The following is a 27,783-nucleotide window of genomic DNA, read 5'->3' as shown; positions in this document are numbered from 1 at the left end:
TAACCTCCATGGCAGAGGCTCCGTCGAACCCCTGAGACCGATTCACCGAACCCCTGGGGTTCAATCGAACCCAGGTTAAGAACCACTATCCTAGACGCTGTCCTTCTTTCAACAGCAAAATACTTAAAGCTGAATCAGAATTGCCTCTTCTGGTCCTAGTCAAACTCTGCACATTTCGCCTCACTCGCTTTAATCCATCAACAATCGATTCCACACAAATCTACGAAATTCTTATGGAAAAGCACAAGCATGTGCGAACGATGGAGGAGGTCTCGTCTCTTTACCAAGCGGGTGGAGGCGCTGTACTCATTGTTGTCATTTAGGTGACAGCGGCCGTCATGAGGCTGCACGATGCCACCGAGACGGCCATCCAGGGCCAGGTGGGGCACGTCGTCTGTGGCGAACACGAGCAGGTGATATGCCTCCTTCCTCCAGCCAATCTCCTCCTGCACACAGAATAACACACCCCTACAGATTTCTGCGCTCTGTAAGACTATTTATGTGATAATATCAACATTATCATATTAATTTTAACCCATGACAATTTGAGCAAATATATATATATATTTTTTAGACAACACATGAATTAATGAGGTAACAGTTTCCAGAGCCCCAATATTCTAACGAGCAAGTTTAGGCGAGTCTATAACCACTTGCTTCATCTTGCCACATACATCCACAACAAAGTTCTTAGCTCCAGTGCACCAAAGGATCTCTTGTAGGTGGGCTGCAGATGTGTACTTTGCTCCCTCACGTTGTTTAACTATTAGGCTCTATGCATCCCGCAAGGAAAGGTCAACACCGGTTCTGTGTCTCTGTTTTTGTTTCGCTCTTGAGACAGCACTCACTGGTGATAGTATGACCAAGGCAATCAAGAAAATGTAAAAAAAAAAAAAAAAAAGGTTCAAAAGAACTGTGTAAATAATTCATCGTTTAAATGCCAATGTGACCTCTCACTTGGTGACTTTTTTTCTTTCCACTGGATCGGTTGATCAAAATCAACCAATGAATAAGATAAGGAAAAAAAAAATCCCCATCTTATACAAAAGATGACTTTCAATGGAGGAGCTGTAGTCCTTCCTTTTTCCACTCTTGAGTTAAAGATAATGAGCCATAAATGTTTTTTTCAAGTGTTTTATTTTTTTATACGCGTGTGTTTTTTACTTTTTTTATGTACTGTATTACATGATAGTGATTTGTAACCACACTGGTAAAAAAAAAAAAAGAAACCAAAAGGGAAGTATAACTTCATTTTAGAGACTGCTTAATTACTTTTCCATTCTTTTGAATCGGAAACATTACCTCTATTTATGAGTTTTTCCCGTTGCAAACGGTTGTCACTGAACCAACCGAATTCATAACTTGAGGTACCACTGTGTAATATATGGAAATATAGCAGAAGACCTACACTGCTGTCGGCCAGACCATGACTCAGAGGTCTCAGCTGTGGCGAAAGTCCGAAGTTTACGGTCAACAAAAAATAACAATCGCACGCCCTCCAACAGAAATCAAAAGTATTGACTGGCAAGGAAGAGACCAAGAAGCTGCCTTCTTTATTTTGTTTTTGAAGGCGTTCTTTCTGAAAAAGCCCCCTGGATGATTCTATCTATTGTAGGTCACCAAAATAGTGCTATTTTTCAAAACTTTAGCCCGTCTTTACTAGCATTAGGTGTTGCAATCGTTCCAAAAGGAGAAGAGAAACGAAACCACTCTGCGTCCACATTTACTGCCAACATTTATCCACATGCCAAGTCAAGACCTTGAAGATCCTGACACCAGCTTGAGATCCAACTCACAAATACAAATGTGTGTGCGGATGTGTCGAAGGTCGGGGAGTTAAAAGAAAGAAAAAGAAGCCAGGAGCCTTATCTATTGCAAACAATAAAAAGTGCTTGGACAAATGAGGAATATTCCTTTTAATGGCTATATAATGCATGAAAAGTTCAAAATAAAAGTAATTCATCAGGGGTGTCCTGACTTCTGAATGAATCGGGCCTTGGGGGAGGCCTTCGCCTAGAAAAAAAAAAAAAAAAAAAAAAAAAAAAAGAGTCCACACTGGCACTTCTTTCTCCTGCTGAAGTTCATCTCTCTTATCATCCTAGACCAGTGGTTCTTAACCTTGTTAGAGGTACCGAACCCAACCAATTCATATGCACGTTCGCCAAAACCTTCATTACTGAAAAAGAAACATCTGATTCAAGAAGTGTTCCTTCAGCTTTGCCGGTGCGAGAGTAGAGTTGCTCTACTAGACATGACAAATTATGCAGATAGGATGCTGAGTCCCATCACGTTTTGTGATGCATGTGAATCCATGTGGTACATATTTGTCCGACCACTTTGGTTTATTTTTTTTTGCTTGACATAGTTAGAATGTATTAAAACATTCTACAAAAATCACACGTACTTTCACGGCAGTCACACGTTCACTACTGAGCGAGCTAAATTTCCCGCTGCACTGATTGCACAAGCAATATCATGTGATCATCTGCAGCCAGTGATGGCCAAGCGGGTATGTCGTAACTAATTGACATGTTGAGTCGGGTGTGTCTTAACCTCCATGGCAGAGGCTCCGTCGAACCCCTGAGACCGATTCACCGAACCCCTGGGGTTCAATCGAACCCAGGTTAAGAACCACTATCCTAGACGCTGTCCTTCTTTCAACAGCAAAATACTTAAAGCTGAATCAGAATTGCCTCTTCTGGTCCTAGTCAAACTCTGCACATTTCGCCTCACTCGCTTTAATCCATCAACAATCGATTCCACACAAATCTACGAAATTCTTATGGAAAAGCACAAGCATGTGCGAACGATGGAGGAGGTCTCGTCTCTTTACCAAGCGGGTGGAGGCGCTGTACTCATTGTTGTCATTTAGGTGACAGCGGCCGTCATGAGGCTGCACGATGCCACCGAGACGGCCATCCAGGGCCAGGTGGGGCACGTCGTCTGTGGCGAACACGAGCAGGTGATATGCCTCCTTCCTCCAGCCAATCTCCTCCTGCACACAGAATAACACACCCCTACAGATTTCTGCGCTCTGTAAGACTATTTATGTGATAATATCAACATTATCATATTAATTTTAACCCATGACAATTTGAGCAAATATATATATATATTTTTTAGACAACACATGAATTAATGAGGTAACAGTTTCCAGAGCCCCAATATTCTAACGAGCAAGTTTAGGCGAGTCTATAACCACTTGCTTCATCTTGCCACATACATCCACAACAAAGTTCTTAGCTCCAGTGCACCAAAGGATCTCTTGTAGGTGGGCTGCAGATGTGTACTTTGCTCCCTCACGTTGTTTAACTATTAGGCTCTATGCATCCCGCAAGGAAAGGTCAACACCGGTTCTGTGTCTCTGTTTTTGTTTCGCTCTTGAGACAGCACTCACTGGTGATAGTATGACCAAGGCAATCAAGAAAATGTAAAAAAAAAAAAAAAAGGTTCAAAAGAACTGTGTAAATAATTCATCGTTTAAATGCCAATGTGACCTCTCACTTGGTGACTTTTTTTCTTTCCACTGGATCGGTTGATCAAAATCAACCAATGAATAAGATAAGGAAAAAAAAAATCCCCATCTTATACAAAAGATGACTTTCAATGGAGGAGCTGTAGTCCTTCCTTTTTCCACTCTTGAGTTAAAGATAATGAGCCATAAATGTTTTTTTCAAGTGTTTTATTTTTTTATACGCGTGTGTTTTTTACTTTTTTTATGTACTGTATTACATGATAGTGATTTGTAACCACACTGGTAAAAAAAAAAAAGAAACCAAAAGGGAAGTATAACTTCATTTTAGAGACTGCTTAATTACTTTTCCATTCTTTTGAATCGGAAACATTACCTCTATTTATGAGTTTTTCCCGTTGCAAACGGTTGTCACTGAACCAACCGAATTCATAACTTGAGGTACCACTGTGTAATATATGGAAATATAGCAGAAGACCTACACTGCTGTCGGCCAGACCATGACTCAGAGGTCTCAGCTGTGGCGAAAGTCCGAAGTTTACGGTCAACAAAAAATAACAATCGCACGCCCTCCAACAGAAATCAAAAGTATTGACTGGCAAGGAAGAGACCAAGAAGCTGCCTTCTTTATTTTGTTTTTGAAGGCGTTCTTTCTGAAAAAGCCCCCTGGATGATTCTATCTATTGTAGGTCACCAAAATAGTGCTATTTTTCAAAACTTTAGCCCGTCTTTACTAGCATTAGGTGTTGCAATCGTTCCAAAAGGAGAAGAGAAACGAAACCACTCTGCGTCCACATTTACTGCCAACATTTATCCACATGCCAAGTCAAGACCTTGAAGATCCTGACACCAGCTTGAGATCCAACTCACAAATACAAATGTGTGTGCGGATGTGTCGAAGGTCGGGGAGTTAAAAGAAAGAAAAAGAAGCCAGGAGCCTTATCTATTGCAAACAATAAAAAGTGCTTGGACAAATGAGGAATATTCCTTTTAATGGCTATATAATGCATGAAAAGTTCAAAATAAAAGTAATTCATCAGGGGTGTCCTGACTTCTGAATGAATCGGGCCTTGGGGGAGGCCTTCGCCTAGGCTTTTTTTTAATTACAAGGCAGCAGCTACTTGGAGGAAGTCCCTGCGCGTCTTGTGTAGCGAGGAACATAGACAGGGAGGAGGATGAACAAGGATTGACCCGTCTCTGCAAGACAGCTGCAACAGAATGCACTTCCTGTCCCGCCCTCCCGTGATGCTTTTAATTAACAAGCAAAGAGGCCAGCTGCTTGTCATGGGGGCTTCTTACCAGATTCTTGCCATGTCACTGAAATTTGAGCTGCCACAATGTATTTACGTGATTTTATTCTCACAAAAACCACGATAACCTGCACTCCATGACATTTTCTTCATATCCGAAATGAACTAGCAACACACTCCACCAAAATGTGGGTCAAAATGCGATACCAACTGAAAACCCCTGAACTGTCAACTGATGCTAGCCAACAGGCTAATTCAGGTTGTCAGCCATGTTTTTCATTTACTTGTTTCACTTGGAGGGTCCAAGTTGGACATTTCCTAAATCCAGGTAACGCAACATGAGTACACTTGTTAAACAATTCCGTTTATGACTTAAAAAGGCCGAAAACAATCGACAGAAACACTGAAAAAAACAATTAGTTGATTTTCTGTTGCACATGATTAAACCGTGCTAAACGAATACATTTTTTTAGGAAAATATGGGAAAAGTCAGTTTACCACATTGTAATCATGTGCAAACAAAGCACATGAATGAAGTAAATCCAAAGGATCTTTTTTTTTTTTTCTTCAGTGAATGAGATTGACGGGTTGCATTTCACCTTACAAACCGCCGCCTGAAGAATAGCATCAAATCCGCCCTCGGGGGCGTCCCGGTTGCGGGAGACCATTTGCTTCTGCACCTCTTCATTGAAGCGGTCCACTTTGTCTGTCAGCGACAAGATGTGGCGAAAGCCGAATGTGGGCACGCAGTTTGGGAATAGCTTGTACCTAGGGCGGGAATGAACAACAACAGGAGTGCAATTAAAAAAAAATAAGGCGTGCGATAGTATTTTTTTATTTTAATCAGTGCAGGGTCAAACTACTTTCACTTGTCGACAATATGATGTTACTGTGCTGCTTCGTGCATGGCTGACACACACACACACACACACACACACACACACACACACACACACACACACGCACACACACATATGTAACCTACATAGCTAGTGATGCGCACTGGCTGCACTGCACTTTCACCTCCAGGGCAAACAAACATGGAGGAAGTCCATATTCTGTCCTCCACTGAAAAGAGGGTGAGCTTTCAAAGAGGACCTTGTTCACTGGGCATTATCAAACATGAAGCACAAACAATGCACAATGATGCTGTGTTCAACCAGCTTTTTAGTTTTTTTGCATTAAAGGTTGAGTCCATAGTTACACAAGTTGTATTTCATTGTACTTTTGATGAGGAATACAGTACTGTACATCCTGAAAGTATTGCTATATATTCACCTTTTCCATGTTGTTACAGCCTCATTCAAAACTGTTTTTTTTTAACCTCACAGTTCTACACAGAAACTCATAATAAAAAAAAAAATCTCCAATGTATTTAAAACTAAAATCGAAGAGTCATTGTGCAAAAGTAGACCTGACATACTGAACAAAAACAAACGCAACACTTTTGTTTTTGCTCCGATTTACAGTGTCATGAGCTGAACTATAGGATCTTCTTTCATCTTTCAGCAGGACAACGGCTCCTAAGCACACAGCCAAGATCACAAAAGAGTGCCTTAAGGACAACTCTGTGAGTGTCCTTGAGTGAACCGGCCAGTGCCCAAATGCGAATCTGACTGAGCATCTCTGGAGATGCATGTAGCCACGCTCCCCATCTAACATGATGGAGAGTGAGAGGAGCTGAGAAAAGAACGGTCGAAAATGCCCCAAAATAGGTGGGCCAATCTTGTTGCATCATACTCCACACGACTGTGTGGAGTATGATGTTCTCGTAAAATGATTTACAGTAGAGAATGTTTTTCCCTCTGCAGTGATGCCTTGAGGCACAAGTTTAATTCATCCCTTGGCCATGTTGGTAACTCAAAACACCTCAAATCATCTTCCCTCACTGAAATGAATGGAAATGCCAAAAAAAAAAACAAAACCTAAATATTTTGTCAGATTTTTTTAAATGAGAAAAATGGAACTGAATAAAACAATAGGATTAAAAACGTACAGTCGAGTCATTATGAAACTTCTTCAATGGACATTTTTTCATTTGTAAAGCGCTCTTTTATAGCTGCAGTTGTTTTGAAAGTGCTATATAAAAAATATGTCTTGTATTATTTTGGTGTGTGTGCCTTGACCACCTAGGGGCGGTATAAGAGACATACAGATGTATAGCACAGTACTTTAGTCTCAGCTCCTCACTACTCAGGAGAGCATTCAAGTTATTCTTTGCAGAGGATAAAGACTTAATGTTTTTGAGGATTGTTATACTGTCTACAAGTGTTGCTGTTTGTGTTCAGAGATGTGTTTCTAAAAAGGGCACACCGTTGCCACATGGATGCTAATTGCTAACCTGTGCGCCTATACAATTTACGATTGTATATGAGCATTGAGGTAACAAAGGCTCAATGGTTGTTGACAGTAACCTTCAGCTAAGATTGACAATAAACTTCTTGGAGCCTCTTTTGAGAAGAATATTTCCCAATTATGTGGGCTAAACTGCCGCTTGCTGTCAAGTGAGTTGAGTCACCTGTCACCATACAGAATTTGCAAGTCAAAGCAAACAAAAAAACGGCTGCCCGACGGCTCGTATCTCGAAAAACACACAAGTCTGGTCAACTGTTTCTCAAGGCACTACTATTTGCGTATTCTACAATTTTACAGCCACCTACCCATTGCACGGGTTCTCCTGATACTTGGACGCTGTGTAGGAAAAGGGCGACATGTTCTTGTCCACAAAGGAGCCGAAGCCCAGACGGAAGTTGCTGGTGAGCTTGCCCATTTCCAGTGCCAGCTTAGTGCCCAGGTTGCGAATTGTGTCCAGATCGTCCTTCATGGACAGTGAGAGGTCCATCAGGTAGTAGAGGTCCACTGGGTAGTCCTCCACCTGGCGCACCTGTAGCCCAAACCACGTCCGCTCACCTGCATGCCAAGTAAAAATCAATCCATAAGCATCCTTTAACTATCTGCTTGAGCAAAATGCTGAGCGCATTTTCATTCTGGTTGTAAACAACCTGACCGGATTGAGCCAAATCTGAAGAGCATACTAATTCAATGCTCCGCCAAACAGGAAGTCAGAAATTCACAAAATCAACATCTCACATTTGATTGGACATCATCTTTCGTCCTGAAGTAATGTTGACGGGGAAGGATATGTTTTCCAATCAACCTATCTGAAGCCTTATTGAACATACTAACATTGTAATGTGTTATAAAATGTGGGCTACCAAAAGGGTCTGTGGTCTGTGGATTTGCATCAAATCACCTGAAAGTCAAAGAAAGGTGTGACGTACATAGATGGGATCAATAGTCTAGTCCCAATGGAAATATTTTAAATTTTTAGAGCCACTTGCCATTATTAGGGTGCTTAAACACTACCATTTCTCACCTTTTCATGGCACCCACTGCGGCAAAGGGTCCAGGATGGAGCTTGCCCATATTTGGGGCTGGTTGCGGAGCTATCTAACGGGAAAGAGCCTGCGCTTTTTCCTGCTGGTTTTGACGTAAAGTAGGCAATATGTTTATGTCACCATTCAATAGAAAGCCTTGGCTTTGCTTTTAGAGGTGGTGATTCAGGTTCATCCCATAGGGATCTGGGGGTATTTAGGCTTGTCCGTATGCTCCACCTCCAGGGCATTGTGAAATGGCCTTACATATTTCAACCATTTGTTTAAGGATCATAGTTTAAAAGCTTGGGGCGGGGAGTAAGGGGTAAGAAAAATACGATAAATTGTTTTTAGAATTGCCAAAAGGGAATACAAAATACAAACCAAACAGATTCACGTTGTTTTCTTTTCTATATGGGGTTGTCGAAGGTTGAATTTGACATTTTATCACCTGGTCGTAAGCTGAGTGAGATCCTCTGAGGTCTAATCTGAACCACGTCCTGCTGGGTCAAGCCGGACCCCTTGGAGCTCAGAGGCATGTTTTGCTGCACCGTGATGCTGCTAGTCGGATATTCGACAACCCGGCTCTGGCAGCCCCTCTTGTGCAGATTTTGAACAAAGTCGCAGCGTGACGTCAGGGTGCGCCCCCTCCCAAAATCCTGCGTTACAAACGCCGAAAACAACACAGTAATAAGTTGTATCACCAATGCAAATATGATTCCTAAAAATAATAGTGACAAATTATACAGTACCTCTTGTGCGCACCAGGCGCAACTGGGGTGAATCAGGAGGCATTCTTCACACGAAGTTGCGCTGCCACTCATACACACATTAAGACCTAAAGGAGAAGTAGTGTCGACTGTAGTGTCAGAAACAAATTATGGTACTGGAATTGAATTCTAGTGCAGTGATACTGCTGTATGACTCCATCAGGAGCCTAGAACAATTTCCCAGTACAATACTTCCATTGTGAAAGCTAATCTTTAAACTTTTATTGACCGGGTGTCCGGCAGATATTGTTGGACGTTCTGGAAGAGTGCACATTAATCCTGGTGCTGATGACCACAGTTGTTAGTAGCAGTGTATTGGGCTGACTCACATGAGGATAGGTGAACTCATTTGAATGCATGGCTGCTATGAGGCATGATGTTTGACACTAATTAAGCATTTGGGGGGGTTGTATTTGAATAATGGCGAGCCTGCCAGCTAACGACAGGTCCAGAGTACGCAATGCAGTTCACCGTCAAAATTAAAAATTAAAATTGACCCGAGCAACAGACGATAAGCACCACCATCTGTTTCTGAATTTCCACCACGTATGTTTTTTTTAAACTAAGAATTAAAACGAAAATGTTATCTCCTTGGGAGGCAAATTGCGCCAAAGCCTCGATATTCAAGCCATTTACAGTTTTCTCAATCGCTCGGTCTTCGCCCAATGACGAATTTACTGACAACGTTTGTGCGTTTGCTACCCGGAAATAACGTAGGATGTTTAAAGGGTTTACTGTGTTGGAACAGAGATTCTGACACTGGTGTCGCGAAATAAGGCAACCAGATAATTGGGTTGATCTTTCGGTGACATTTAGTGCAACATTTACATTTCTGTCAGTGTCAATCAAAAGTGAGCATCTTTCCAAATTATTTTATTTTGCACAGTTGTTCAGATTACGCCGAATTTTCGGTCTCCACCTTAACACAATCGTTTACCGATATTACAAAAACTAAAATATATTATGCTTTTTTTTCATGACGCAATAATGTCATCGTTTTACCTGTAGATGTGTGCAGGAATGTGTGCAGCAGCAAGCAGCAGACAGCAGCTCTCCACACGCGTGTCGCCGGGGTCCACATGGCGTCACTCGGCGTGTTTACGGTGCAATCACCCCCTCCCCTCACACCACCCTGAAATCGTAGCTCGCAGCAGCCCGACCGTCAGAACCTCTCAGGACTGCTTCCGGTCCAGCTAGTCGACTGTTTACACTTCATGGCGACGAGTCGTGCGCGTCAACGACAGGTTGCCATTGTTGATCCGCTCCTCGATTCACTTGTGACGCCTCGGGGAGCTCGTTTCCACGTCCCCGTCTGCTTCAGCCATGCAGGCGGCTGTCGAGCCGCTGCGTGGATTTCATGTCGGTCTCGCGCAAACAGTTTTGGTTTTTTTTTTAGACAAGCTGGAAGCAGAGGCTGCAAGGCGTCAAATCTTAATAGGAGCTGCACATCTCCAAAGTTGATGGTTCAGATGTGATCTCGCTCACTTGGTCGGCGTCCCAGCTGAGACTCCACCTCTTAACCCCCTCCCTACTCGACAGGATTTGTTAACCCGTCAACCCGACAAGCTAACAATCACTGTGCTGACACCTGCTGGTGGGTTCGAGAGAACGGGTCTTTACGAGCATTCGATGAAAGGATACAATTGGAATTCCCTATGACCCTTTGTTGTGTTTCGACGCCCGCATAATATGTTTCAGGTCCGTTTTTACCCCAAGAATCTCATCATAATTGCTTAATATTGTTTTATTTCAAACCGTATGAACAACCTTCCTGACATAAATAAAATAGTGATTACTCAATAAAAATAGTGTTTTTGTTTCACTGGTATAGTATTGGATTTAAACAAACGTAGTCTGTCATATTGCTCCACAATGGTTTTAAATATTATGAAAATGAAGGAAATATTTTTGCAAACAAGAAGTGCAGAGGTTTTAAAATTTAAAACAGGAACAAATATCCATCCATCCATTTTTCGATCCGCTTCATCCTCACAAGGGTCGCGGGGTGTGCTGGAGCCTATCCCAGCTGTCTTCGGGCAGTAGGCAGGGGAAACCCTGAACCGGTTGCCAGCCAATCGCAGGGCACACACAGACGAACAACCATCCACGCTCACACTCACACCTTGGGACAATTTAGAGTGTTCAATCAGCCTGGCATGCATGTTTTTGGAATGTGGGAGGAAACCGTAATACCCAGAGAAAACCCACGCAGGTATGGGGAGAACATGCAAACTCCACATAGGAAGGCCGGAGATGGAATTGAACCTCTGCACTGTGAGATCAACGCGCGAACCACTGGCCCACCGGTTCGCCATTACATATATCCACTGCCAAAAAACCCAACTTGTTTCTCTCGCCTATTTCCATCCATTTGGTTTTTGACCTGATAAAAACTCCTTTAGTCATGTTAATACCATATTGGCCCGAATATAAGACGGTCTTTTTTGCATTGAAATAAGACTGAAAAAGTGGGGGCCGTCTTATATTCGAGGTCTAGACATTATACCCATTCACGACGTTAGAAGGCGCCAAATATCATTGAAGCGAATGCTGAACTTGACTCCCCAGGCCAAAGTGAACCCCTGCCACGAAGAATAAAAATAAAAATAGCGGTAGCACGAAGAAGAAAAATAAAAAATAGCGGTAAGAAGGAAAAGAGAAGAAAATAATAGAAGAGACAACAGAAAATGGAGAAACGTAGTGACAATCTGGAGAAAAGTGGGTCGAAGATCGGCCAGGTTAACCGGCAGCTGAGGAGAAGTTATGATGTAATTTACATTTCAAACACCAGAGGCCATTCATTTACGAATGTGATTGCACTTTAGATTTGAATGAGGCAAACTAACATGCTTTTTCTCTCAAATATATTGTTATAATCATTTGTTTGAGATGTACTGTAATTATTTTCTGTATAAAAATTAATTTGGTGTTCAAAAAGTCGTTTTTTCAAACTTGAGTCTTGAAAAAGAGGGGGTCGTCTTATAATCAGGGCTGTCTTATATTCGGGCCAATACGGTATACGCAATATCTCTTTCCTCTTTTCATTTTGCAATTCAATCTCTTCCCCCTCTGATAGATGATCTTTTTCCAATCAAGAATTTAGTGCATTCACGATACTGTATCGATTTCTTTAGTTGAAGTAGCTTTTTAAATTATTTACTTCGTCTCATTACTATTTCTTTAACTTTGCTATTTCCCCCATTCCAATATTCTGGAGTACCTTTGCTGCAGTTTTCTTGACCACATTACACAATATTTTGATCATTAAACAAGTTATTTAATTCCAGAAGCCACGTAATCTATATATTTTTTGTTTAGAACCAACTAAAATAATAGCAATAAATTTATGATCAGATGGTGGCACAATATCATGAAATTATTCCAAAATAAATTGCAAATACGATGGTGAAACTAACCACAAAGCAATTCTTGACTGCGATGATCTACGAGCATTACTCCAAGTGTACGCTTTTCTATCGGAATTCAAGAATTGCCTTACGTCTATGACTGGCGGTTGTTCGCTCATGAAAGCAGTGCTTTTAAATCTTTTGTATTGATATGTTGTTGATAATCGATCTATAAGATCATCAGAAGCATCATTAAAATCTTGTGCCTCTTTATATTTTACTTTGAGGGTTTCAAATTTTACACATAGCTTTGTGCACATGGCTTTGGCTTGATTTTTATTGTCCTGGCTGTACAAATTGCAAAGTAAAGAAGGTGTTACCTAATTTGAATTATCCACCTACCCTCATCTGAAAGAAGTCTCCAAAGTATTAGCTTTGAATTAGTTAAACAGCTACCCCTGCTGATTGCTGTGAAGCATGACAAAAACAACATGGATTATTCCACTGTGATTGACAAAATTTCACATCATTTACAGGTCAATGAGTCTCAAAAAAAAAAATAAATAAAAAACCTGCATTTTTTTTCTTCAGAACATGAAAATAGCTTTCCTTTTCGTGTTGTCACAGATACCTCGAATATGAAGGAATATAACTTTTAAGGAACTGAAATGCATATTTGCTACTTTGATTAAAAAAAAAAGCAGAGGAAAAAAAATGCTAATTGGATGTCTGTAAAATATAGTAACTTATTAGATGCTTGATAAAAACATGGAGATACTTTAAGAAACTGAAATATTGAGTAACTAAAAAAAACTTTAAAGTGAATTTGAACTCAACTTATTCGAAACAAATATCTTATTCTTGTTTGAAAGTCAGCTGTCAAGAGGAGGAACATGCTAAATAAATGCTTAACTCTAGGATATCGAGAAAAATGTTGAATACTGAATTCAAAACACCTTAGTAAACCATTCATTTCCAGCAGCGTGTCTCACGCCATCAATAATGGCTACAGAGTCAATCCATTTTGATTTTAATGGCAAGAAAAAACAAATGGAGCAGCATACAAACTCTTTTAACACAGCTATATGGGAACGTAACAGCATACTGGCAGAGGAAACTCCTGAAAGCATAAACAGTCATAACACAAATGTAACGCAACCCAGTGGCATCAGCGCCAAAATTGAACCAAATTTATAAACAACTGGTGAATTCAAAACCTTGTGGATGGATAATGACTTTCAACGGTCAAACATAAATGTCTTTTTTTTTTTTTGTCAACCAAAAGTTTTATTGAGGAGGCATCACATTCGCTGGCTTGTTAATGAGGTTGGATGCTATTTGCCTGATAGTGCTGAGGGGCAGAGGGCAGAGGTCAGCTTGGTAAATGTCCCACAGCTCCTGTAAAGCGCTCAGAATGTTGCGCTTTGCCACGCCCGGGTGGAAGCGCTTCAGCTCAGCCATCAGGGTGTCGTACGCGGCCATGGTGCCATACTGCTGGGACACAAATGGTGCCCTTGGTTTGGGTGTGCTGCTAACCCCCAAGCTTTTCTGGACACAAAGCACAGGCTCGGTGGTTATCCCCAAAAATAGGAAGAACTTCACCATAATTTATGTCTTTGCAATCTAATTGCAAATGAAACATGAGATGTATTCACAATACCCAGCACACACTGCCTAAAATCATTCCAAAAAGTAAAGATCCCGATTTGCATATTTCCTTAAGAAACCAGCTCAATCATCACTTCACTGGCTGAAAATCAGTCCTATTAAAAAAAAGAAAACACTGTCCTCTGCTGGCTATAAAGAAACAGACACTTGCATCAAAACCATAGGGCCCAGCAGTGTTGGTAAAACAGTAAATGGGCTGTCGACCTTCGGTACTCAAAGCGCTTCATCATTTACCAACTGACGACAGTATTGGGAGCAACTGGGGATTTGTCTTTGTTACATCATTGTTGGCCTCTCACATAGGCATACAAAGGGAGTTTGGCCATTTCTACGCTGGAAAGGAAACGAAAATACTCATGCTGGCTTAGCGCTAAATAGCAGTTTGACAACAAAGCGGATGGATTTAAAATTGGTTCAAAAGGGATAAACGGTTCAGAAAATTGATGAATGGACGGTGGTATGGAGAAAAAAAACATCACTACAATTTTTATATCAGCATGTCAATTTTAACATAATACCGGTAATCTACTTCAACATCATTTTTTTTTCAAATTGTCCCTCAGTGTAATTGAAGCAACGGGAGTTGACGCACCTCATTCACATTGTTGGCTATGTTAGGAACACCAAGTCCAGAAGCCATTTCCTCTTCCTTGGACAATTCTGTGGCAATTCCCAATAAGTTAAAGATAAGACAGGAAATCCATCAAGATGGTGTTTATTCACAACTGCAAGGCCTCAAATTGTATATCTTACCATTTGACATTTCCTCTGACTCTTCTTTCCCTTCAGCAAACACTGAGACTGGATAAAGGTCTTCCTCAGCGTCATACCACACCTCACTCGTGTTCAGCTCTTTGCATGCACCTGTTGTCCAAGGCCAACGACATACCACTCAAACAACCAAAGGTCTGAAGTAAATCTGCAAATTTATACATACACACACACACACACACACACACACACACACACACACACACACACACACATATATATATATATATATATATATATATATTGCATACTTTACTGCAATCGTGCTAGGAACTAAGTTGTCTGAGGCTTCATGCCCCTGTCATAGTCATCCATGGAAAATAAGGCCTAGATGAGGGACCAGACAATGCATGGCTCAGAACCCCAATGATTAATCTCAATTGGGCAATGATTTCCTTCGCCTGTTATCTGTTCCTACGCGCCAAGCAGCAGCTCAGACACCAGCCTATTAGCACCCTTTTTGGAGCCCTTGGAGGTTCTGTTCTGGAAGTTGTGGGGCGGAATTGATTGGCATGACTCTGTAACATTGCGTGGACATCTAAGATCGTGCTTCTGGATTGGCCGATTGGGGTGGTGGCCCCCTTTTAAGAAGGGCAACCGAACGGTGTGATCACATGCCTCAAGCTGGATTTAATCTTGGCTGTGGAACAGGGAACCATCTTTACATCCTTGGTAGGATTCTGGCGCGTGTAAGGGAGTTCGACCAATTAATCTACACGTATTCTGTCGAGTTGGACAAAGTTTTTGACCATGTCCCTCAAGGAATCCTGCGGTGGGTGGGTGGATAATGATTACGGGAACCCCAAATACAGACTGTTCGGTTCCTGTACGGCAGATGTCAAGAGTAAGTCTGGTTTGTTTCCGGTGAGGGTTGGACGTCGCCAAGGCTGCCCTTTGTCACAAATTCTATTCGTAACCTTTATGGACATGCAGTCTCTCGGGGCAGTCAGGGAGTTGAAGGAGCTGAGTTTGGTGGCCATAATGTTGCATCTCTGCTTTTTGCAGATAACGTGATTCTGTTGGCTCCATAAAGCTGCTATCTTCAACTGTTGCTGGAAAAGTTCGCAGCTGAGTATGAAGCAGTAGGGATGTGAATCACCATCTCCAATTCTGAAACCATGATCGTCAGTTGCAAAAGGGTGAAGTTCTCTGCGGGTCAGGGATGAGATCCTGCAAGTGGAGGACTTCAAGTGTTTTGTTTGAAAGTGAAGAAAGAAAGGAGCGGGAGATGGACAGACAGACTGGAGCATCATCTGAAGCTCTGTATTGAGAGGACATAGATGAGGTGGCTCAGGCAGCTGATTAGGATGCCTCCTCGATGCCTCCCTGGTGAGAAGTTCTGGGCATGTTCTAATGAGAGGAACCCTTGGGGACCCCTGAGGACACACCACACTGGAGTGACTGTCTCCCAGGTGGCCTCATGCTTCAGGATCTTCACCGAAGAGCTGGATGAAGTGGCTAGGGAGAAAGTCTGGGCTTCCCTGCTAAAGCTGCTAGCCGACCCCGGATAAGCAGAAGACAATGGATGGCCGAATAGCATACCTGATTGGTTTTCTTCGGGAGTGTTTGCTTTAAAGGTGACCCCGTTCTCCCAGGAGATGGGCATGCTGGTGCTTCTGGATTTGCCCCAGTCCACCCTGGGATTTCTCTGAGCATCATAGAAAAGTTAAACATTGTTAATAGGAATATGAAGTTAAACATTTTCAATGACGAATATTGATGTCTTTGTAATATTGTGATAAATATATTATTGGATACACATGCACAACCAAGTAGGGTTGATGGCTGAATGGAAAGGGGATTGTATTATCGTGAGGCATGTTAAGGTGTTCAGCGTTTTCAGGTAGTGCACATTGTATCTCTTTGAACCATTTTTTTTTGTCATAACGTGGATGTAATACATTCCAGTTCTCACCTGGTCACAATCTAGAGTCAAAGGCTTGAGGTGATCCAGAGGAATCCCTGCCAGAATCTTATCTCTCATCTTCGTGTAGTCAGATTCCAATTTTTGGAGAACATCCATAATATTGGCTGGAGACTCAGTTGACCTATGAAGCATGAGGAATACTTGTAACATTCGTCTTCTATTAGCATATTTGATGCTCACAGATGCTAACGTGACGAGCTTGTCATGGCACAAATTACTTTCGCTTATATGACAATTAAAAATGTTACAACGTGATAAAAGTATCCGATACAGTTAAAGGTTTTGTTTTCAATGAGAGCAACTTCAACCAGTGTCATGGAGCAAACAGTATGTTCCACTGCACATCAAAAGGAAACCATCTTACAGTTGAGAATTGCTGCAGTGCTGTCGGTACATGTGGTACTGCAGGACCAGCACACTTAGCTCTGCCTTCTGAGCACGAACGACGCAGTCGCATTGGTTTCGATGTGGATGATGCAGACTGGAGAAATGTGTCAATAAAGTTAAAATATCATCACGACAGTCCCCAAAAAAATCTGTTAGGATTTGATACCTCTCCTCTTTTTTCCGTGCCACTTCCTGGTCCACCATAAATTTGCTAAATTCCTGAAATATAAAAGGTATGTGGCTACTATTAATTTAATTCAAATCTTTTCAACTTTCGATCTGTTATTACTGCCGCCAAGCACGAAAAGAGCACAAAAGAAAGGGACATGATATATTCACAAAACATTGCAGTGGGGATTGGCATTAACAAATAAAAGTTTTGTGCAAAGCCAGATTAATGTGCAGATCAATGTGTTTATGCCATGATAAGATCTAAAGACATTTTTGGCTTCAATGAAAGCCTACGCTCATTCAGTCACATTCTAGTTTCATCCATCAGCAGGCTTTACAATGGGTGGTCATGTGAAAAACCCTGAAGAATGGGGGTGAGTCATGTTTTGTGTGTGTGTGTGTGTGTGTGTGTGTGTGTGTGTGTGTGTGTGTGTGTGTGTGTGTGTGTGAATTTTATTTACCTTAAGAAAATCATCCAGATCAGACATGTGCAAATCGGTAAGCACAGCCTTGTCGGCTTTGAGCAGCTCTTCAGTTTGGGTGAACAACGAGGAGTGCTTGGTGAATGGTGTGCTCACCATGATCTCACAAGAGGCAACACAAGGCACGGTGGAGGTGCACTTATCTGCAGTGCTGATCTTCTGCTCTACTACGCAAGTGTTGCTGCTGGATGCAGCTGCTTCACTGACAAATTGAGCCTCTCTGGCTAGTGCCGACTCCTGAACAGCAATGATTAGGCCGCTGTCTTCCTGAATGAGGCTGGCATGCCTTGAGTCACCTTTCATATTTTCGATACTGTGCTCTGGGGAAATCTCCTCTTTATTTCCCTCAGCGGATATCTGGAAGTGGCCTTCTTTAGGTGGAACTTGCAGACCAGTTTTCTTACTAGACTTAACTTCATCTCGTATCAAGCCGTAGAGCTTTGGCTGGAGCTCAATTTCGAACGGCTGCCATTCAGACCTGAAACGTAAAATAACGGGATGAATGTATGATGAGACTCGACATGCATCGCAGACATTCACAGCCTAGTCTCAAAATATTTTATCTTTGACCAATCTACGCCTGTCTCAGAATGCAAAGAGGCAACGGTGCACCTTTAAGATCATTTAGCTGTGAATTTTCAACAGCAGGTTGCTCGAGTGAGCTTAGATGTGGTTGCTACTTGCTCACTGGAAAGTCAAGGGGATACCTGGTTAACTTAGGCTATTTAAATAGTTGAATTTGAGGTAACATTTTTTTTTTTTTTGCACCAAGGTAAAACTATAGTACACTATAACTTAACGGTGCAAGCATCAGAAAATGCCGGAGAAAAGAACTCACCAAATTGAATTGTTCTGACATTAACCAACACATCATAGTCAAGTTAAAGCAGAGCCTTGCAACTCAAACTCTTCCAGAACACTGTTCAACATTCACTTTATATTCACCCGCTACATAAAAACAAAAGGAAATAAAATTCATACTGTTATTTTCAACCTTAACCTTGATGAAAGTTTTGAATATGAAGCACTTAGATGAGTACCACTCTCTGGGGACAATGAGTTCATTTCTTAAGTTCCACTGTTGTCATCCCTTATTCCTGTGGGAATGGGTATACAGTGCACATGTACAAAAAGCCACAAAAATCAACAAAAAAACAAAAACAGCAGTTCGTCCCAAGTGCCATCAGTATTGTGAAATATGAAGTGACCCTGAAATTCATAATAAGCAAACATTGAAGTGAATAAACAAAAATAGCCTCGAGTTGGCCCCCACTATGTTCATGACCTTACACTCTCAAATTCTCCCAGAATGCTGGAAAAAGGGCCCAGTGCATCATGTCACTAATGCAGTGATTTCCAACCTCTGTGCTGTGGCCCATTAATGTGACATGAGAGCTCTAACGGTATGTCGCGGGAAATCATCAAATTTCCCTTAATTGGTGAGAAAATTACTTTTGAATAACAAATAACGTATCTTTGCCCTTCTATCTATTCCAGCAACTTATTGTGGCAGAAACAACAAATAAATTGTCTTCTATTAGATGGCAAAAAGTATGAAATTGATATATGTGTCCTCTTTTTGTGACAATTTGGTTTGGTGCCGTGCCATGTGATTTTTTTCGAAGTTAAAATATGTGCCTTGGCTTAATGGAGGATGGGAATCACTGCACTAATGTGCCATGCTTACTGTAGCATGTATGTAATTTGTTAAAAAAAAAAAAAAAAAAAAAAAAAAAAGAAAAAGTCACTCCCATATTAAGCATTACTGGTGTTTGGTGAGAGTCTGCTCACTGTAAATTGATGTCATCAGCTGAATTGTTCCATCTGTCAGGTGCCGCAGACATCTGGCTATATGGTGGATGTTTTCCTTGCTGATGGCATCTACTTTGCTCCAAGTCCAGAGAGAAGTCAGGCAGACCCTGCGTGACACCACGAGCACTGGACTGTGCTCGAACTGATACCTGCTATGAAAATGCCAACTTGCACTAGTAGCTGTGAATAAGTATCTCCCCCGCCCTCTCAAATTCTAACTTTTTTGCATAGTTTCCCCCCTTGAAAATTTAGGATCATCAAACTGTAAAATAATTTTTTTTTCCTGAAACCACTTTTGTGCTCCAAATGACCTCTCAGGTGCTACTGAGTGTGGCACCGATCTAACGTCAAAATGTAGCCTCTGCCGACAGCTCGCAGAATGATGGGGTCTGCTTCCTGCTTTGTTTAGACGATATAATGAGCAGAATTTTCGATTGATACGATATAAATTGATATTGAATTATCACTCAGCACTACTTTCGAGACTGATACATGTCAGCTTATTTCTCATTTCTTCTTGAATTTTTTTTTTAGGCAATTTGTTACCGCTTTTTTAGATTTTTGGAGGGCAAACTTCATACAGGTGCCATTTCGGCTATTTTTTTAACTCAACAGGTCTGAAGGTAATCGGGCTCGTCAGTCTAAACTAATTTTGCTTTCTAAAAAAACTTGATTTGCTACAGTTACTTCATTACTCAACAAATTGGGCAATTATTTTTTTCACACAGAGTGTGATTATTTTGGCCGATACTTGAAGGGCCATCATTGGACGATTTAATTGGCTGGCCAATTAAACAGCCTTCAAAAATAAGCACCCCACAAAAAAAAAAAGTTTGAGAAGAGGGCAAATACTTTTTCACAGAATCATCTATTCACAACACAGGAAGTGTCAATCCAACTTTCTGCTTTTATCCATACTTGTCGCTCCCTTAGGTGAAATGTTGGTCTCTCCATTCGCGGTCTGTTGTAGATGGTTTGGAAGCCGTCTTCAACGTTGGCCATGCAGCCAGCAGGGCACGGCCACACTTTCTCTGTGAAATTTCCCTTGAACTCTTTAGGGGATGTTTGCAATAATACTTGCGGCTTTTCTAGCAACACACACACACACAGACACACACACACACAATTATTAATAATGAATTATTCTTAGTACAATTCCATTAATGGCTATGACTGTGTACCATGTATAATACTTTTTGAATAACCTTTGCAAAGGTGCCACAAAAAGTCGATGAAAAAGGAAACATGCACAAAATAAAGTAATGCTCGCTGCGCTGAACTGAGCTCTGTAATGACATTAACTATGCCAACAAATCTTTTTTTAGTTTTTTAAGAACTGCATGCAAAAAGACCTTTGAAAAAGTAAAGTAAACATGGCTGTGATTTTCACTAAAGTGGGCTATAGTGAGGTATGCCTCGATAATTTGGGGAATCAAAAATCTCCAAAATACCCAAGAGCAACCTAAATACGTAGAGTAAATCACCAATTTGCACTTAAGTGAGCTTGAGTGAGGTACACCGATTATGACAATGAGCCATTTGTTGACCAAAAAAAAGCTAATTTATGCAGTTTACTTTCATACTTTGATGCACATTGAGCAATGTGCTCAACTGGCCACATGACAGGCGGTTTTAAGCCTTGTGCAACTTTAGAAGCATATTCTGACTATTATCCTCAAATTTAAAACAGTGTGACCTCAGGAGCGTTTAACTTTTTTGGCTAGTACAACCGGAAGTATTAATCTTATGTATATTTCCAAATGGGCTCCTTGCTCCATGCCCGATATAAGTACCTATGATGAAAACAATGAGGTCAAATAAAATGCTGTAAACTAACTCCGGGCCTTATATGCAAGTAGTGTACTGCCTATACATTACGTTTGGCTTGCTGCTATTTCAGTTATCTGGAATGAAAGTGAAAAAAAAAAAGCAGTTCATGCACATGCTCCAACGGCAGGTGAACTTACGCATCAAACAAGCCTGTTGGAAGATCAGTTCTATTGCAGGGTGTCTTTGCATAAAATGGAAAAGATCTTCTTCATCTGTGAAAAACAAACATGGTTGTCAATTGCAGTGCATGTGAAAAATACATCAGTCATGTGCCACTAGATTAAGTACACCTGACACCTGCAGCATTCAGCCTTCAATTTCTAAAAAGGGACAGGCATAATATAATCAATTAACTTCGAAATTATGTTAAATGAGCAGAATTGATTGTGTTTGGAGATCATGGAGGTCAAATCGAATGTGCTACTCGAATGCAACCAGCAGAGGAGGCCCTCTTCAAGCAATTTGCTTTCTAAAGAAGCCCAACATTACCTCTTGATGGAAGTTGGGCTACCTCCACTAGCCTCCTCAACAATCACTTTTTTTTTTTTTTTTTTTTTAACAATGATGTGGAAACAAGTGTTCAAAACCAGGCTTTACGCGGTCAGGATTTTAGCGGTTGATCATTGATCAGTGAGTTTGAAAAAGAAAAGAAAAAAAAATCGATCAGAAGATATATCTAATTAAACAACTTGTATATTGACTCTACATTCGACCACCACCATAGCGAAAGTGTATCAGAAAAAAGAATTTAAACCCAAACAATTGTTGGAAAAAAAGTGCTGATAAACATTAAAAATAGCATGTAATGTTGACATGTGGGCATCACATTAGCCTCACAGTGCAGAAGTGCAGGGTTCGATTCCTGTTTCGGCCTTCCTGTGTGGAGTTTGCATGTTCTCCCCGTGCCTGCGTGGGTTTTCTCCGGGTACTACAGTTTCCTCCCATATTCCAAAAACATGCATGGCAGGTGAATGGAACACTCTAAATTGCTCCGAGGTGTGATTGTGAGCGCGAATGCTTGTCTATGTCTGTGTGCCCCGGGATTGGCTGTCAACCAGTTCAGGGTGTAACCCGCCTACTGCCCGGAGACACCTGGGTTAGGCTCCAGCATGCCCGCAACCCATGTGAGGATAAACGGATTAGAAAATAAGATAAGATAAGATAAGATAAGAAAACCTTTATTAGTCTCGCAATGGAGAAATTCCCAATTCACAGCAGCAAAGTTATGAATGGAAGTAGAACAACAAAATAAAGGAGCTGCTGGAAAGGCAGCCACTCACGCGGCGCCATCTTGAAGTCAAAATAACACAACACAACACATAGGACACAGACAGTCGTGCAATCTTCACCACTTTCCTGCATACACTTTGTTGTCTGAAGCAGTTATTCCAAGCCGCGACTCCCGGTTCCACATCCGCATCGGCGCTCTGCGCTAACGCTCCTTTCTTCTCATCGTCGGCTCCTCAAGCCTTGCATCCATCCAGCCGCAGACCGTTCAACAGCACCGATCTCTCCGCTGAACAAAGCAGGGCTGTGAAAATGCTGCCCATTACAGGCGCAAGACACAAGCGCCCCCGGAGCTGTCCAGCAACGACAGTCAAATGGCGCCGACATTCCTCCCGATCAAAAACAGTACTGGCATACCCATGCTGCCGAGAAGGCAAAACCACCAAGCACCGAGTCTCCTCCTTGATGAATGTCGTGGCCAAAAAATGCTGAAAACAGTCCACATCAGGTCCACACGACGTAACAACAAACACAAAGTGACAAAACAAACAGAAAAACAACAAAAAAAGCAAGGCTCATCAGAGCACTTGCAGATGGCTGCCTACTCGGGCGCCATCTTGGACTTCTTATGGATGGATGGATGGATGTTGACATTTTTACCAAATACTGTATCTCTGACATTAATGGGGAAAATGCATGAACATCACTAGTTATTCAGGTGGGTCTTTTTCTAAATCTATTGCTATCTTGGTTCAACAGCTGTAAACAAGTCCATATACAGTACTTACTTAGCAGCCACACCAAATAGTCTTCGCTTGCTCCTTTTTGGCTCGGATTGTAAACTGGGCTGGCTATGTTGTCCCGATGTCCACTTACCGAAATGATTATTTCATCCTACATCCTTTGCCTACTTTTTACCTGCCGTGTATGCGACATCGCAAACACATTCTCAAAGCTATTTAATTTGGCCCTAGTGTAGCTGTACAGATTTGGCTCAATCTACGTGAACTGTATTGACTTCATTTTATATGTAATTGCGTCATGGGCATAGTTCAACTCTCATATCCACCTTTAGCAAGGGTTTTGTGCAACTGTCAACAACAGAGCTATTTCCGTGTTTGTTCAAACAAATGTGCTGTCGGTGGTTCACTTTAAAGTACCTGCTACATTATTGCATTTTCTTAAAGTCCTCAAAAATAAAGCCCTCTTGGGAAAATGTTACATTTATGTTATATACCAATATTACAATATTAGTACCGGTATATAATAGATATCAAAAACTGGTTAAAACAGTCCTTTGAAAAATTCTTAATACAGTTCATAAACAGTAGTTCATACAATTCAAAAACAGAGAAGTTCAAATGATTTCACCGCCCAAAATAACCGGTTAACTCCCTCATTTAAACCCTGCTAACGTTTTTTTCCCCCCAAGAATCTCTATTCAGAATCATTCGGAACGCAAATCGTCGAAATTCATGTGATGCCCAACCCCTGGGGCACAGCTATATTTTGTCAGTGGTTTTCACTTCCCAGTTGCTGCATTTTACGGCGAAACTGAAATAATCTATAGCGGACACTGGAATGACACCAGTACTGCTTCCAATTTCCAGCTCTGCTCGTGCTCATTTTTTTAAAACTTTGTACCATGTCAGTGAGCTGCACTTTTGAAATTACATTTAGAATTGGAAGTGGGTGAACACGCTGTTGCGTTTCCCCATTACCAAATGAAGGATTTTTTGGGAGGGGGCAAATGTCTATCCGTAATATCAGTTGTTAATTTACCTTGTCTAAATATCCGCATGACTCTCAAATTATTCTCTGAGAATGGCCGCAATTGTACATCAACCACTGGAACAATTATTATTGAATTATCAAAATCTCGACATTTATATGTCATAATTGTTGATGCTGCCCTTGTAGTGGATAGCATTCTCAATGTGCAGGTGGACATGTGAAAATTGTGCAGCATACTGTACATCCTTTTAAAGGTCTTTATTGGTGCGCACAGTTAAATCTCCCCTTAAACTTGCAAACATGTTTAGACATGAAATGATAATTACCTTGTATGAGCTGTCTGTATTCAGGTGGCAAATTCAAGCGCCAGGCGGTTAACTTGGGGTCACGAAAAGCAATGTTCGGATGAGCCGCCACAAAATTATAGAGAGCGCTGGACGACAAAAGAAAAAATTATTTAGAGGACCAAAATATCAGCATTGTTTTCAATATTCATAAATGGTCGTACATCTGCAAAAAGAACTTTTTTGTATTTTCTGAAAACTCGTGGTACTCAGGATAAGTGGGCCTCAAGTCAGATTCTCCTGTAATAAACCACAAAACGATGTTCAAGTAAACGCTTCGTGATTTCAACGCTAAAACACTTTTTAAAGAACATATGAACTTTTTTATTGCATCAAATCCAACCAGAGACTTACGTCGATGCGTTGCATTAGCCTGTGCGTGATAAAATGGAGGCTCGGTTGAAAAATCACCCACGGGACTTAAAGTCGGCCAGTGAGGCGTCCCTCGGACGAGCAAAGTTAGCGGATAGCAAGGCCTAATCGGTTGAAAGTACGCCATTAACTCAATGTTACTCGAGGGATTAATTTGAACTATGAAAATTAAACGTCAGTGAAGTCGGAAAAAAAAGTCAGCAACGTCGTCTTGACTCATTCAAAATGAACGTCGGCTTCTTGCGAGTAAGCAGCTAGCTACGTCAGTGCCCCCCAAAAATCGCCACTTCTAAAAAAATCTATTAAAAAAAAAGTGCCGAATACGTCAAGCTTGCGACTATTAAGAAATTCCAAGCGATCAAATAAGCACCTGGAGTAAGCTTGCAAGAGTTACACCTGCTGTTGACTGTGAGGCGACGGCAGCTCGTGAATTGGCAAATCAATGCAGACCAGCACCTGCTTTTTGTTTGTTTGTTCCCCCTCCAGAATGTTCCGTCCAAACGATCATTCTATTCCTCAACCATTCAGATAAGCTATTTGGATTATTAACTGTGAAAGGAAAAATTAAATGGTCATGTAAAAAAAGCATATTCAATCATCTTATCAAAATTTTAATTGTAATGAATACTTGTTCACTATTACTCAGTTATTCATTTTAATCAACCATCAAAATACATTAACCACCGCCAGTGATGGATCAGTTCAATTTCTGGTTTAATACAGTTGTGCGGTAAGTTTACAACAACTGGCAGAATTTGTAAAATATTAGCAATTTCTATTTTGTGGAAAACCTTTTATTTAGGGATATTAGGCAGGTGTAGCTATTTGTTATCACATAATTGTGTGTACCATTTTAAATTGATGATGACAACGAAAGAGCGCTGATCAAAAATGTACATGTCATGTTTTCTTTCTTATCTTTTCTTCTTTCATTCTGCTAAGGTGTGTAAACTTAGAACGTCAACTTTAATCATTACCCATTAATTTGGTTACCAATTGTGAATTGTGTTCTTCAAATCTTATTTTAGATTAACAGTGCATGTCTATTATGTCTTTCCACATTAAACAAAAAAGACAAATAATATACTCAATTACCCTGTCAACGACTTGAAAACTGCAATTTTTTTTCCAAACACAAAAAAGCTGTGCCACCACAGCACCAAAAACATAGCAAAGTGTTATTATGTAACAATCTCCAAAAGACCATCACTTCAAATCTTTGGAAATGAGCACACAATTTTCTCATGAGGCTAAAATGGACTGTATGGCTTGATACATGAACGGTGTGTTTGTATTCTTTCTAGATTGTGTCTGATTTTAATGACTATGGTATGAGAGCTCCACCAGTGGGCGATGGTGGCCTTTGAAAACTAAATATGAAAACAAGTCAGTGGGCGGTATGTATTTGTGACAAACCAGTTATGTCACCGTTTGGAACTAAGGTTTGAGTGATGATGAGGGCCGTGTAAACATAAAGTGTGGAACAAATAATGTGAACATTGTTTTTGTGCCATTTGAAGAAGCAAATCCCACATTTCCCTCTAGACAAAGACCAGAAGGTGCACTCCGAATGGACTCTACAGTGGGAGGTGTGTGTTTTTTGCATTGATGCAGCCAGAGCCTGAAGATTCAGAACTAATACCGCATTAACGCTGTCGTTTCTCATATGTAGATCAATAATCCATGAAGAAGTGGCCTGCGGTCATGTGGCGTGATGTATGTCCACTTACGTGAAGGCCCAGTTCTGTGTGTCAAGTGCTCTGTAACAGCGTATATATTGATCTGGAGTCTTGTTTACAATGCGATTGTTTGATACGCTCCGAGCCATCCATCATCCTCTCGATGCTTTGGCAGCTGAACAACAGTTGGAATGGATCAAAAGTGTTCTACTCGGCCGGCGGGTTCATTGTGAGGTCCGCAATGGCGAAAGGAGAATGTGGAAGCCCATGAAAGCAAAGCACAGCGTTTACTTTTCGTCATGCTATGGATAGGATTTTGGCCTGTGTCCATAAAGCCCACACATTGCAGCCAAAATTATCAAAATTGAAGGTAAAATGCCCCCAAAAAGGCAAAAGTTGCACTACAGTGTTCCCCTGCTATATCGCGGTTCACCTTTAGTGTCCTCGACAATCTTTTATCATAGACGCTTACTATAGTAACATTGGATGTGGGAAATTACAGCCACAGTCACAGATGCACTTTTCAGCCATTTATTAAAGTCCGGGGGGAAAAGTAAAACAGAGAAGCAGAATGATGAGCATCCTGTTGTTGGCCACAGCTCACGCCAGATGTTCACGTGCAAAATTGTTCACGTCACATCCATCCCACCGGACGGCGCCTTTTAAAGGCACATGCATAAACGCAGACATTAAAATATGTACAGTATATTCTATACATTTGATGCTTGCAGCTTTTTTTACGTTTACAATGTGTTAAGAAAGTGGGTTTGAGTATTTTTAAATGGGTTTTAATTTTAACCAATGATACCATTCAACAAAGCAAAACAAAGATTAGCGCGTTGAATAGTCTTAATCCAATCCCAAATTCCTCTCTTCACTCTTTTACTACTAGCTACATTTTTAGCCCATTTTCATATGACCAATTGTAGCTCAGTGTACGACCAAATAACAGCAACCCCATTTGCATTGGCCACAGCTGCACTTTGGCTGCAACGATAATTGTGAAAGCATGAGAGCAAGCTACCAGACCTCCTAAACAAGTACTTCAAGCCCAAGAAGTTTCTTTTATGCGAACGACCAGTCACGTCAAATACTAACGACACAGACTTCAGCAACACAATCCCCCAATCGAACGGTGAATTACATTATTCAGAGATGAATGATAT

The 27,783-nt window shown here is 41.1% G+C and overlaps 2 protein-coding genes across 5 annotated transcripts in view; both read right to left on the bottom strand.

Moving 5' to 3' along the window:
• itgb5 (integrin, beta 5) overlaps positions 1-10,429 on the bottom strand; it is a 41,443-nt gene extending 31,014 nt beyond the window's left edge. The window contains exons 1-6 of the mRNA XM_019876930.1: positions 9,869-10,429; positions 8,849-8,934; positions 8,548-8,755; positions 7,383-7,632; positions 5,322-5,490; positions 2,834-2,995 (exon numbers count right to left, since the gene is read on the bottom strand). Of these exons, the coding sequence (XP_019732489.1) occupies positions 2,834-2,995; positions 5,322-5,490; positions 7,383-7,632; positions 8,548-8,755; positions 8,849-8,934; positions 9,869-9,947 (954 nt within the window). The 5' untranslated portion in view covers positions 9,948-10,429. The remainder of the gene's footprint in view (positions 1-2,833; positions 2,996-5,321; positions 5,491-7,382; positions 7,633-8,547; positions 8,756-8,848; positions 8,935-9,868) is intronic.
• Positions 10,430-13,227: 2,798 nt separating this feature from the next.
• Positions 13,228-25,425, bottom strand: rbm44 (RNA binding motif protein 44). 4 transcript variants are annotated; one of them, XM_019876844.1, is made up of 14 exons: positions 24,921-25,270; positions 24,731-24,806; positions 24,549-24,655; positions 21,399-21,473; positions 20,350-20,519; positions 19,411-19,583; positions 17,599-18,097; positions 17,133-17,185; positions 16,944-17,060; positions 16,568-16,700; positions 16,195-16,300; positions 14,635-14,745; positions 14,474-14,541; positions 13,228-13,761 (listed from the first exon to the last, which is right to left on the bottom strand). In XM_019876844.1, exons 1-14 carry the CDS (start codon positions 25,063-25,065, stop codon positions 13,501-13,503), a joined length of 2,094 nt encoding a protein of 697 aa, XP_019732403.1. In that variant the 5' UTR covers positions 25,066-25,270; the 3' UTR covers positions 13,228-13,500. The 4 variants fall into 4 exon arrangements, with proteins under 4 accessions (XP_019732403.1, XP_019732404.1, XP_019732405.1 ...); XM_019876845.1 differs by having other exon boundaries at positions 19,411-19,580; XM_019876846.1 differs by having other exon boundaries at positions 19,411-19,585; positions 20,367-20,519.
• Positions 25,426-27,783: the final 2,358 nt, after the last annotated feature.

The sequence above is a fragment of the Hippocampus comes genome, unplaced genomic scaffold (genome assembly GCF_001891065.2).
Source record: "Hippocampus comes isolate QL1 unplaced genomic scaffold, H_comes_QL1_v1.1 scaffold110, whole genome shotgun sequence".
Classification (NCBI taxonomy): Eukaryota; Metazoa; Chordata; class Actinopteri; order Syngnathiformes; family Syngnathidae; genus Hippocampus; species Hippocampus comes.
The sequence above is the reverse complement of the archived record's forward strand: the minus strand, read 5'-3'. Positions and strand labels throughout refer to the sequence as shown.